The following is a 12538-nucleotide window of genomic DNA, read 5'->3' on the forward strand; positions in this document are numbered from 1 at the left end:
TAGCCAGTCTCCCAGATGCTCATTTATATGTATGGGCGGCAGAATAGTACGGTGTTTACAAGCTACCCTTGGGATGTATCAGCCACCCTTCTTTAGGAATTTGAGGAGATTTGGTTTGTCACTGAAGATTCAAGCAAATTTCTACTCCATTCTGACTAGTTGCATCTGCTATGCAATAAGCAGGATCGAAAGAGGCTGCAAAGGATTGTAGACTTCGCCAGTGCCATTCTGGGCACAAGCCTTCTCACTGCCGAGGACATCTTCAAAGTGCAGTGCCTCCATTATTAAGGACCCTCGCCAGCCAAGGCTTGTCCTCTTCTCATTTCCACCATTAGAGAGGGTTACAGGAATCCAAAGGTGCACACTCAAGGTTTTAGGAATAGCTTCTCCCCATCCACAATCAGATTTCTGAAAGCTCCATGAACACTACCTCACTCTTCTTTGTGCACTATATTTCCATTTCCATTTATTTCTTATTGTAACTTACAGTAATTGTGTCTTGCACTGTATTGCTGACTGAAAACAACAAGTTTCACAGTGTACTTTATTGCCACTGATTCTGAGAGGGCATATATAGCTGTGATCCAAAAATAAATCTCTGGTCATGTAATTACTTAAAAAAAAGAAACCATAGTCAGAAAGAGATGATGACATAGCGCGATTTATTTGAGACAATCAAGAAAACAACAAAACCTGGTAATTGACCAGCAGATGGACACACTTTCCTTTTGTACTGATTTCAGAATCATGAAAGTCTGCCCAATATCTAGGACATATAAGACAAATACCAAAAACTGATTTTGATACAAGTACTGAAATAGAGTTTTAAAAATAGAGATTAAGCTTTAAAATAAAGAGCATGGTTGCCTTTACAACTATAAAACTAACTGTAGCTGGATGTGATGCTGCTGCAGAATTACCTTGATTGTCAGCAAGACTTTGAACTGTACTTGTTCCGTTGAGATTTCAACTGATGCCAATTCTTCGGACTTTGGCATAGCCTAGGTTATGGTCATTATCGCAACAGGCTTCAGTGATGCTACATGTTGGGTTAGCGTGATGTGTGCTTATAGCATTTAGAGGAACCAATATGATTTTCCTTCCCTTTCAAGCTGCAATGTTGTTCTTTTGCAAGGCACTGCTAGCCCAGAATCAAACTGATTCACTGAATTTCAGATTAGACCATATATGATCACTAGCTTGTTTTGATTAATTCCATCACTTTAATTGTTTAATAATATACTGTTCCAACAAAACTGCTTTATATAGAAACATGTAACAATACCATTGCAACAAAAAGATTTTGCACATGAAATAGAACAGAACAACTTGGGTTGAGGTGATGAATTTTCTTGTCTAACATAGCCTAGACAGATTGGTTTAAAAATCCATGGAGGTTTTCACTAGAAAAGAATGATACACTATTAGATACAACCTGAACTGTATAACTTACAAACAACTTACAGATCAGCCTAATAACCAGAATAAATACTTCGCAACAACATCACAGAGAAATATTCAAACACTTAAAGTGGAGATCCAAAATGTAAATAATTAGAAATGCAGCATCAAAATTAAAGCAAACTGCAATTAAGTATTTAGATAACATTTATCAGGTTCATTTTAAGAAGTGAAAAGTATTTACTATGAAGTACTCTGCTAAGACAGTGAGTGCGTGTTTAATTTTTACAATTCAGTGCTTCAGTAATTGGCACATGAATGTTTGATAAAATGTTATTCAGTTCCCTTATAATCAGGCTGCTTAACAAAAAAAATTAAAATGGTTGATTACAACATCACAGTTTCTTTTTGATAGAAGCAATGTATTGATCAGAATTTAAGAGTGGGTATTTACTATTTTTGAGTTATAGGATACTGCTCAATTTTCTTGAGATATTTCTACAATGTTAGACAAAGTAACTATTCTGTAAAGAAAAATATATTTGACACGAATTTTAAGGACAATTTGTAATCACACATGAAGAAACATCACAAAGCATGCCTTCAGATTTATTGTTCAATGAGCATTTTCACTGCCTTTCCTATCACAATACCATCTGTAAAATGTCGAAGTAAATGAGACAGTCTCATCAAGTTACAGAAAGGGAAGGCAATATATAATTTGGGTTCCAATCTCCAGCCTCTAACCCTCAACTCACACATACATACTGAGTATTTGATAGTGGAGCTTGCTTAAAATCAAATCCAAGGTTAATTTTACGTAACATTTAAAATTTTTTATCTTAATATATTCCCATGCACAACTATGTAAAATATCATGCAGAAATTAGCATTAATAATGAGAAAGGTGTTTGTCCATTTTTATGTCAGGTATACCATTGAACCATTTTAAGACTTAGTGGCGCAGGCTACTGGAATCTAATGCTAAAACATGTTCACTTTGTACTCCTGCCTGGTCCTATGATGGTGAGATTGCTTTTGAACCCTAAGTAGAGCTAGAACATCACCATCCATAAAATTCCATGTTTGTCCTATCTCATGATACAGAAGGTGGCTCTTTAGTTCACTCTGTGTACTCTGGCTGACAGAGCAGTTTCATCACACCCATTTCTTCACTTATTTCAGTGTAAACTATTTTTTATACGCCCGTCACCACCTCACTCTGACTTTCCTGCCATCCACCTGCACTGGAGTTTACAGCAGACAATTAAACCTCTGATGAGATTTCAGAAGTCACCTGAGGACCTGGGGGAGATTTACATGATCACATGGAGAATGTACCAACTCCACTTATCAGCCCCTGAGGTGGGGATTGAACCTACAATACTGAGCAGTTGGTAGCAGTACAGAGTATTCTGCCATAGCACCACCCTCTGGAAAACTCTCACCACCTCAGCTTTGTCTTGTGTTGAAGCTGCCAAGGTTAGTTCAGTGCATCTGAATGTCACTGACATTCGTATGTTATTGGAAAACTTTCACAATTAGATTATTATTAAATATTTCTTTAAAAATCACCTAAAATACATTTAAGTAGTATTTGCAACTAAGTGCAACTTGCTTTTCCTAACCTTTCTTTGCAGTTGCAAATTTGCCCTTTTAAAATTTGCAAATTTTAAATTGCAGATCTGAAAGCAGTATTACAAGATTCCTCGTGGTGTCCAGTAAGTCTGTGGAGATAGCTAGCAAAACTCAACCAGTAAGTTTAGAGACTTACAGATTTATGGGGGAGACCAGACTTTGCCAACACTTACACAGGTAAATGGCTGCAGTCTGGTGCACAAGTGCCAACAAAAACCATCCCTCAATAAAATCAATTCACCAGACATCGCTTGTGAAGATGGTATTAACAGTCAATTCTACAAGTCTGAGCTTTAACAAATTCTAACTTATTTTTGTGATCAAATTCCTTACGTTATATTTTCGCTTACAAGAAGTTATTAATCAAAACAAAAAAATCAGTACAATTACAATTTGAATTTAATCTCTGACCTAAACGAATGAAACTTGTTAAATGCTGGGAATCTGTTTCTTTGTAAGTACACACAATTAAAATTGTGTCACCTGCGGAAGTTTAACTTAGAAATTCTGGAGTAATTAATTTAAATAAATTAACAGGAAAAAGCTAGAAGTTGCAACATACTAAAGTTCAAGGAGTGACTGAACATAGTGGTGAAGCTTGGATGCAAGGAAGAGATGAGCTCTTGATTGTTCATTGGTTAGGACAGACTGAAGAAGAGCAAAATCACCACTGGAAGACCAGGGAAGGAAACTACACAGTAAACTGCAGGGGCTATACGGGAAGTTCCAGCTGAATGGGAATGGTATCTTCAGAAAGCCAGTGCAGTGTCAGAAGAGTTTCACTGGGTATTTTTTTATTTCAACAGAGTAGACAGCTGAGGGATTCCTTAGAGCAAGACTTGCACTGCTCCTCAGGGTATCAGATGCCACTGTAGCCCTTGTTTAGTGCCAAACTAAACATACCAAATGCTTTCTGTTTTGAGGAATCCTAAATTCCAGTGACAAAGAAGTTTACATTTATCCTGCCAGAGAAGAAAGCACACAATGCCAGAAAATACAAAGCTACAACAAAATGGGGGTTTATTGTCTGTGGGGAGAAAATAAGGGGATCTTTGTGCTGTCTGTGGGATGTTTTACTATTTCACTGCAATCTTCAATCCCTGCCTGAACCAATTTAAATATTAAAGATATATAAAAGTGAAGATGAAAAATTACTAGTACAGGCAAGGCAAAATTAGTAGTACTGTTTTTACTTCTCCCGGAAGCAGACGGCCAAGAGATAGCAGATACCTTTATTAAGGAGTAAATCATTACTCTCTTCTTCTTCATTTAGAGCACTGACCACCAGAGACTGCCATTTTCCCTTTTGTTCACAATAAAGTTGGCATGGTTCTCACGGAAGAATTGATTTAATTAAACCCCACAATGATTATTGTTATTTTGCTGTTTAGAAATAATACAGCGTCTGCACCTCCACGAGTGGCTGGAAAAACTGAAAAGTTATTTTGGTGGTCTCTGATCTGAAACATGAACTTGGTTTTCTCTACAGACACTGCATGACTATCTCCACCATTTTTAGCTTTTATTTGTGGCTGAAAGTTGGTGAAGATAAATGGATTTTACATTTCTGCGAAATTAGGGCAACTTTTCGACTTGAATATGCAGAGGGTCACCATTCATTTGCAGAGGGGATAACCAAGAAAACATTTAAATTAAGGTAAAAATAATAAGAAAACAACAGGAAGATCCGTGATCACAGGATTCCAGGTAAGAACTGGATCAGTGCATCATTCTCAGCAATTCTCTTTAAATATAACAGTTCATAAAAAGAATGCAGAATTCACTGGAAGAAGCCTCAAGCATTAGAATCTCTGAGAGTGGGAGGAAGGACACAGCCAGTTTCACTCTTGACCTTTCCCTAGCAATCCCTGCCTTTTGTATAATTAGGGTTGGATGATAGAATTCCTGTAGTGTGGCACTAATAATATAATTAAGATTACCATGAAATGATTTGTAGGCATTAATACCGTAAAGGTGAATAGAATTCTTCATCAGCCTTCTCTGAAACTGAATTGAATTTCTGATTCACCAGCAGTTCTTAGCTCTCCTGTGTGAACATTTTGAGTTACTCCTTCTAAAACTGGGGACAGTATCTCTGATTTTTCTTTTGCATATGCACAAAAGTCACTTAAACTTTATGGCTTTAATTATTATTTTATGCCATTTGAAAATAATGCCTTTCAGATGTCCAAATTTACGTGATACTTATTTATCAGCATAGAATGCCGGCCATATATTATCCAGTCTCTATATTTTACTGTCTTGCAGCTCAAAGTGATTCTTCCTTGAACTACAGGGTCTTGGCTACAATGATGCATTTTGATATGGTGAAGTAATGGTGAGGTTTCATGCTTACTAACATAAATGAATGCAAATATTACTTGCTAACTAAAACAAATTAAGTAAATATCACAGTTAAAATAAATTTCTGCTGCGATTGTATTTTTCGATGCCTAGGAATTGATGTTAAGAAGACTCCATAGTTTAGGTTTTAATTCCCTTTAAAAAAAACACACTGCATGTTAAAGGTTAGATAAGCTGAGTGGATTTCATTGTACTGCTCATTTCCAGGAGAGTCTGAACAACTTTTCTGAACACTATTTTTCTTTTGTGGAGATACACAGTCAAAATGTAATTTGCTACTGAGCATGCTCAACAGAGTTACTAAATGGTTTCCAGTTAGATCAACATTTTATAAGTTATTTTGTTTATTTTATCTCAGATGCAACACTTCCTCAGTACTGTGGACAAACTGAGGTTAAGAATGAACTTGAGCAGAGTGCAAAATATGACAGTTCTGGGGAGCAATACAATAAATACAACTACCAAATATAACCAAAGTCATCATCTTTGTCATCTTCACTATCTTCATCATCTTCATTGCCTCCACCTCCTGGTACTTTCTCTTCCTTCTGAATTTCTCTTTCATCTTCCTGATCATCAGTCAAAACATGGGGCCCACCACTGCCAAAGTCACCAGAAGTCTCCTGATCTTCTTCTGAAAGCAAAAGAACATAGATCTCTCTGTGTTTTTATTGACATCAAAATGAGTTTGATATTAGCCTGGAAAGTTTCACAGTGATCATTTCCATAATTCTATTTAGCTGATTTAAAATATGTCCCTAAACTAATGCACACCAGATGAATCAGCAAGTTCATTATCTACCATCTCTTTGAACATTTCATCCTGAATGTATTCTCACCACTTTTCAAAGAATAATTTATCTCTTTTTTTCCAACTAGCTAGGTTTTGCACTGGTCCAGAATTAAATTTCATTCCATACATGCGTGCCTAGAAAATTGGATGGGCCAAATTTCGTGGACTTAAGCATGGTAGTGTTCAATGCTATCTGTCATTTAGATCCCCTGCAGAAATTTCATATTGAAATGGACATTATAAAGTTTTTTAGATCAGGAAACATATACAGTTGCTGTCAAAACAGTGCTGATTTTAATGCTCCTGCTGATAGTTTTCTGTGCAGCTATCACACAAGTTCTCTGTCTTTTAAACTCACAGTCACCACTGAAACCAGGCAGTTGCAGGGAAGGTGATGGGAGCTCCATGATTCTCTGAAAAATATACTGAAGGGTTTTCTTGCCAGCAGCTTTGTGCGCGTGGGGTGAATATGTTGGATTGTAAGGGAGCACACCTGCCAGAGCCTGGAAAAACGTGGCACAAGATGATTCATGTGGTCCCCTAAAGAAGTGAGCATCTTGGAAGTGTGGAGCATACTGTAAGAAATTTCATTATTTCATAAGCTGAACCAAGATCACTGCTCAGACTGCTCTCTTATGTGAATCTGCACATCAGACAATCACACTAACTGTTAATGACAAACTTTACCTCGCCCTCGCTCAATACAGCCTTCAGAGAGAGGATAATGAAAAGGTTAATCAATTTCTTTATCTTTTCCATTGCTAATACAGAGAAGGGCATCTTCTCTGCATAAACTCAGCTTTTCCAGAAAGAGAAGGAACCTACATAAACTCAGCTTCTCAACAGAAAAAGGAAGTTATTCCCTTGCCTAAAACAAGGGATTTTGAGATCCAAGCAACCTCCAGATCATAGAGTATTAGAAATCTGCCAGGTATGTTCACTGACACTTTTTTTTAGTAACTAATTTTCTTTTGATTGGAGCTGTAGAATAATTCCTTGCTACTCTGAGCTGCTCTGTCAAATTTGGATGTTTTAATCTCAGCTTGTAAGCATATCCATCCTCTGCTTCTGCAAGGTATCATGAGCAGTGCCATTCCAGTCTAAGCAGAAGTTTGCATAGCACAGGGAACTAGAGAGAAGATGTGACAGAGGAGGGGAAAGATAATTCTTACAGATCGTGGTAACCCTGATCTTACAGTTGGTGCTGTAAAACATTGCAGTAACTGTGATGCCATTGTGCCACCCCCATAGATTTGTAAATCTACAGATAAAGTACATAAAAGTGAGATTACCAAATGTTTACAAATTGAGAAAGAATTTATATTGAAGAATAAGAAAATGGCAACTTAAAGAAACACTTGGTCTGTCTTTAGATATATCAGTAAAACCTCCTTGAAATAATGGTGCTCAACAGTACAGCATGAATGTGGAGTTAGAACACAGAACAATACAGCACAGTACAGGCCCTTCAGCCCACAATGTTTTGCCGACCCTTAAACCCTGCCTCCCTGTGGTGAACTACATATACCTGTCTGGACGCGCCCCCCCCTGCTGACAGCTCCTCCCACAGACCCCTGTATAAAGGCTATTGGAGACTATTATATAGGCTATATAAAGGCTATTCTGACTTCCTGAATAAGCCTACCGTGTGGTACTTTTTCAAATGCCTTACTAAAATCCATGTAGATCACATCCACTGCACTACCCTCATCTACATGCCTGGTCACCTCCTCAAAGAACTCTATCAGGCTTGTTAAACATGATCTGCCCTTCACAAAGCCACGCTGACTCTCCCTGATCAGAGCATGATTCTCTAAATGCCCATAGATTCTGTCTCTAAGAATCTTTTCCAACAGCTTTCCCACCACAGAAGTAAGGCTCACTGCCTATAATTACCTGGACTATCCCTACTACCTTTTATGAACAAGGGGACAACATACGCCTCCCTCCAATCCTCCGGTGCCATTCCTGTAGACAAAGAGGACATACAGGTCCTAGCCAGAAGCTCAGCAATCTCTTCACTCACCTCGTGGATCAGCCTGGAGTTGAAGGGAATTCACATTTGTTGAAAAAGTATTGGAAGAACTAATGCATTGGAAAGGCCTAGGATCGACATCCGAAGTTCAGAAACGCTGGCTGGCTGTGAAGCTAACACTCAAGGTTATCTTCCAAGCTTCCAGAACTTCTGGGTCGATTCCACATTGTGTGGATTAGCAAATGTAAATCCACTTGACAGGAATGGTGTTGTGTCCTAAAGAAAGTGAGGCTGTGGCATTAGTAATGGAAAACAAAGAGAAAGTAGATGAGTTAAGAATTTCAGAATTGGAATCAGGTTTAATATCACTGGCATACATTGTGAAATTTGTTGTTTTGCAGCAACAGCACAGTGCAATACAGAATAATTAAATAAGTAAGTAGTGCAAAAGTGAGCAAAAACAGTGAGGGGAAAAGGTTGTTCTTCAAATGCTGAGTGTGTACTTTCAGGCTCCTATACCTCCTGCTTGATGGTAGCAATGAGAAGAGGGCATATCCTTGGTGACGGGTGTCCTTATGCTGGATACTGCCTTTGAGGCTTTGCCTTTTAGAGATGCCCTTGATGCTATACCAAGTTATACTTTGGTGACATACCAAGTCTCTTCAAACTCCTAATGAACTATAGCTGCAGTTGAGCCTTCTTTGCAATTGCATCAATATATTGGGCTCGGGATAGATCCTCAGAGATATTGACACCCAGGAACTTGGGATTATTCACCACTTCCACTGGTGATGCGTCAATGAGGACTGATGTGTGTCTTTTTCCTGAAGTCCCCAATCAATTCCTTGGTTGTAGTGATGCTGAGTGCAAGGCTGTTGTTGTGACACCACTCACCCAGCTGATCTATCTCACTCCTGTATGTCTCCTCATCACCATCTGAAATACTGTCAATAATGGTTGTGCCTCAGCAAATGTTTGGATGGCATTTCAGCTGTGCCTAGCCACACATGTCATAGGTATAGAGAGAGTATTTTGCGTCAGAGTTCACAGTAGAGAATCCCAGAAATAGTTGTAGATTGGGTATTACGAGGGAGGGTGAAAATTAGAAAATTACCAGCAAAGTTGTTGGAGGTGCAGACTGACACGGTTCTAGGCCCTTTTAAATTAAGTAGTTAGTGGGATAGTTGAGCTTGCGGTTTTAACTTTTAATTTTCTAGAATTCCATAGGTTTAGTAGGTCCCACTAGATTGGAAAATAGCACATGTAACTTTCTGGCAGATGGAGTTTAATGCAGACAGGTGTGAGGTATTGCACTTTGGAAGGAAAAACCAAGGTAGAACATACAAGGTAAATGGTAGGGCACTGAGGAGTGCAGTAGAACAGAGGGATCTGGGAATACAGATAGAAAATTCCCTAAAAGTGGCGTCACAGGTAGATGGGGTAGTAAAGAGAGCTTTTGGTACATTGGCCTTTATAAATCAAAGTATTGAGTACAAGAGTTGGAATGTTATGGTGAGATTGTATTAGGCATTGGTGAGGCCGAATTTAGAGTATTGTGTGCAGTTGTGGTCACCGAATTACAGGAAGGATATTAATAAGGTTGAAAGAGTGCAGAAAGGGTTTACAAGGATGTTGCCCAGACTTGAGAAACTGAGTTACCGAGAAAGGTTGAATAGGTTAGGACTTTATTCCCTGGAGCGTAGAAGAATGAGGGGAGACTTGATAGAGGTATATAAAATTATGATGGGTATAGATGGAGTGAACGTAAGCAGGCTTTTTCCACTGAGGTTAGGGGAGAAAAAAAACCAGAGGACGTGAGTTAAGGGTGAAGGGGGAAATGTTTAAAGGGAATATTGGGGGGTGGTCTTCTTCACACAGAGAGTGGTGAGAGTGTGGAATGAGCTGCCAGATGAAGTGGTAAATGTGGGCTCACTTTAAACATTTAAGAAAAACTTGGACAGGTACATGGATGAGAGAGATACGGAGGGATATGGGCCAGGTGCAGGTCAGTGGGACTAGGCAGAAAAATGGTTCAGCACAGCCAAGAAGGGCCAAAAGGCCTGTTTCTGTGCTGTAATGTTCTATGGTTCTAAGACTGTGCTTGGATGAGAACTCGTTAAGAACAGTTTCTAAGTTTGACTATTTGTTAGATATTGCCGCCTAACTGTTAACTTCCGCTTAAGTTAGTCGTTTGTTGACTTTTCAATGTTCTTGAGCAGAGATTAAAAGATCTTGGGATTTGTTTATAAACCCTGTCTCAGTTTCATATAGATTGGTGCTGCATTCGTAACAAGAGGAAGGAGGTTTAGAGGTGATAGGAGGGGGTATTTTTTCCACACTATCACTGGCTAAAATCTGGAACATGTTACCTTAGGTGACCGTAGAGACAGGTACTCACAGTTAAGAAGCATCCAGAGAAGCAGTTGAATTACTAGAGCACAGAAGGCTATGGACGAGTTGTGAGAAAAGGGGACCAATGGGTGTGTGGACATGCTGGGTTGAAGAATCTGTGTCTATGCTGTTGTGACTCCATTTCTAAAATGGGAAGCAGACAAAGGAGGAAGGTAACATTTGCCAGTGAGGAAAATTTTCAGTGGTTTGGGGCGGTTAGGGAAATTACACTAAGTAAATATGGTTAATTAGAAGCTCATGGAATAAGAGGTAATGTATTGGTGCAGACACAAAACTGGCTGGCTGACAGGAAACAACAGTCTTGAATTGGTTTTATTCTGGTTGGCAAAACATTTGATGCATTGCAGGAGGCTTAACCGTGAGGTTTAGTTACTAACTTTACTGCTAATGCCTAGTGGGCAAGGCATCAGACTAGTAACCTGAAGGTCACTGGTTCGAACCTCAGCTGAGGCAGCGTGTTTGTGTCCTTGAGCAAAGCACTTAACAACACATTGCTCTGCAATGTCACCGGTGCCAAGCTGCATGGGTCCTAGTGCCCTTCCCTTGGACAACATTGGTGGTGTGGAGAGAGGAAGGCCTGCAGCTTGGGCAACTGCCAGTCTCCCATACAACCCTGCCCAGGCCTGCGCCTTGGGAACTCCAGGTGCAGATCCATGGTCCCTCGAGACCGACGGATGCCACGCACACAGTTAGGTGGAAAATAAATTGTGAAGAGGGCATTAAGATACTGCAAAGTGGATAAAGATCTGGTAAAAAGAGTATAACATTAGGAAATAGGAAACTGTCCATTTTGTCAGGTAATATTATTTTAAAAGAAAGGTTATCCCGATAGTGAGAGATTGCAGAAGGATCTGGGTACTCGACATCATTTACAGGAAGGCTCATATGCAGGTACAATTATTAGTTATGAATGTTTATAGAATATTGCTTAGAGCTGGTGAATGGTATAAAGTAGGGAGTATATGCTTCAGTTATATCAGGCACTGGTGAAACCACATCTGGAGTGTGTGTACAGTATTAGTCTCCTGATTGAAAAAAGATGTTAAATGTATTGGAAGGAGTTCAGAGAAGGTTTAAGAGACTAATACATGAAATGGATCGGTTGTCTTATTAGAAAGATTGGATCTGCTAGGAGTTTAGGAAAATAAAATGATGTATTCTGTTGTAGGAAAATCTAGAAATATGAGCCAGTGTTTTAAAATAAGTGATCGTCTATTGAAAATGCAGATGAAATGAAATCACTTTCTCTCACAGGGTCATGAGCCTTTGGAACTCTATTTCTTCCCCTCTTCTTGGAATATTTTAAGGCATTGGTGAAAATATTCCTGACAATCAAGGGGAAAAATGGTCATCATCTGATTATCTGGTGAAGTCAGCTTGAGGAGATGAATGGTCAACTCCTGTTTCTGGTCATATTTTTGATGCAATATTTAAGAGAGCAAGGGAAGAGAAAGCAATTACAGGAAAGTTCTATACAATCTATTAAAGTGGCAGTAACAGGGATCGGGTAAGTCAATGTGGATTTAAAGGAAATCATATCTGGCTATCCAGTTGAAAGCTTTATTTGAATTGTATCCAGCAGAATTGATGAGGGAAAAATGTGAATGTGCTATGTATGGATCTACAGAAGGCTTTCAGTGCATCAGTAAACAGAACGAAAACACAAAACAGTATGAATAAATGGGTCATTTTCAGATTTGCTGCCTATAAGCACTGGTGTCAGAGAGATCAGTGCTAAACTCAGACATGGGATGGTGTGAAACCAAAGTCCTGAAGCAGTGTGCTAAGCAGCTGTATGGAGTTCACCAGTGTGTCTTCAATCTGACTCTCAGTCTGGAAAGGGTCCTGATTGTGTGGAAAACATCATGTGTGGTCCCAATACCCAAGAAGAGCCGACTGAAAGTCTTGAATACTGTCTTATGGTCCTGACCTCACACATCATGAAGACCCTGGAC

At 39.1% G+C, this 12538-nt stretch overlaps 1 protein-coding gene across 3 annotated transcripts in view; it reads right to left on the bottom strand.

The window, feature by feature from the left end:
* Positions 1–651: 651 nt before the first annotated feature.
* The window catches only part of LOC132405510 (testican-1-like), a 486455-nt gene continuing 474568 nt past the window's right edge, over positions 652–12538 (bottom strand). For 2 of the 3 annotated variants that reach the window (XM_059990381.1, XM_059990379.1), the window contains 2 exons: positions 5866–6037; positions 652–1403 (listed from right to left, as the gene is read on the bottom strand). In XM_059990381.1, the coding sequence (XP_059846364.1) occupies positions 1367–1403; positions 5866–6037 (209 nt within the window). In that variant the 3' untranslated portion in view covers positions 652–1366. Of the gene's footprint in view, positions 6038–12538 lie in introns of all 3 variants that reach the window. The other variant, XM_059990380.1, reaches the window with a different exon arrangement.

The sequence above is a fragment of the Hypanus sabinus genome, chromosome 15, assembly GCF_030144855.1.
Source record: "Hypanus sabinus isolate sHypSab1 chromosome 15, sHypSab1.hap1, whole genome shotgun sequence".
Taxonomy (NCBI): domain Eukaryota; kingdom Metazoa; phylum Chordata; class Chondrichthyes; order Myliobatiformes; family Dasyatidae; genus Hypanus; species Hypanus sabinus.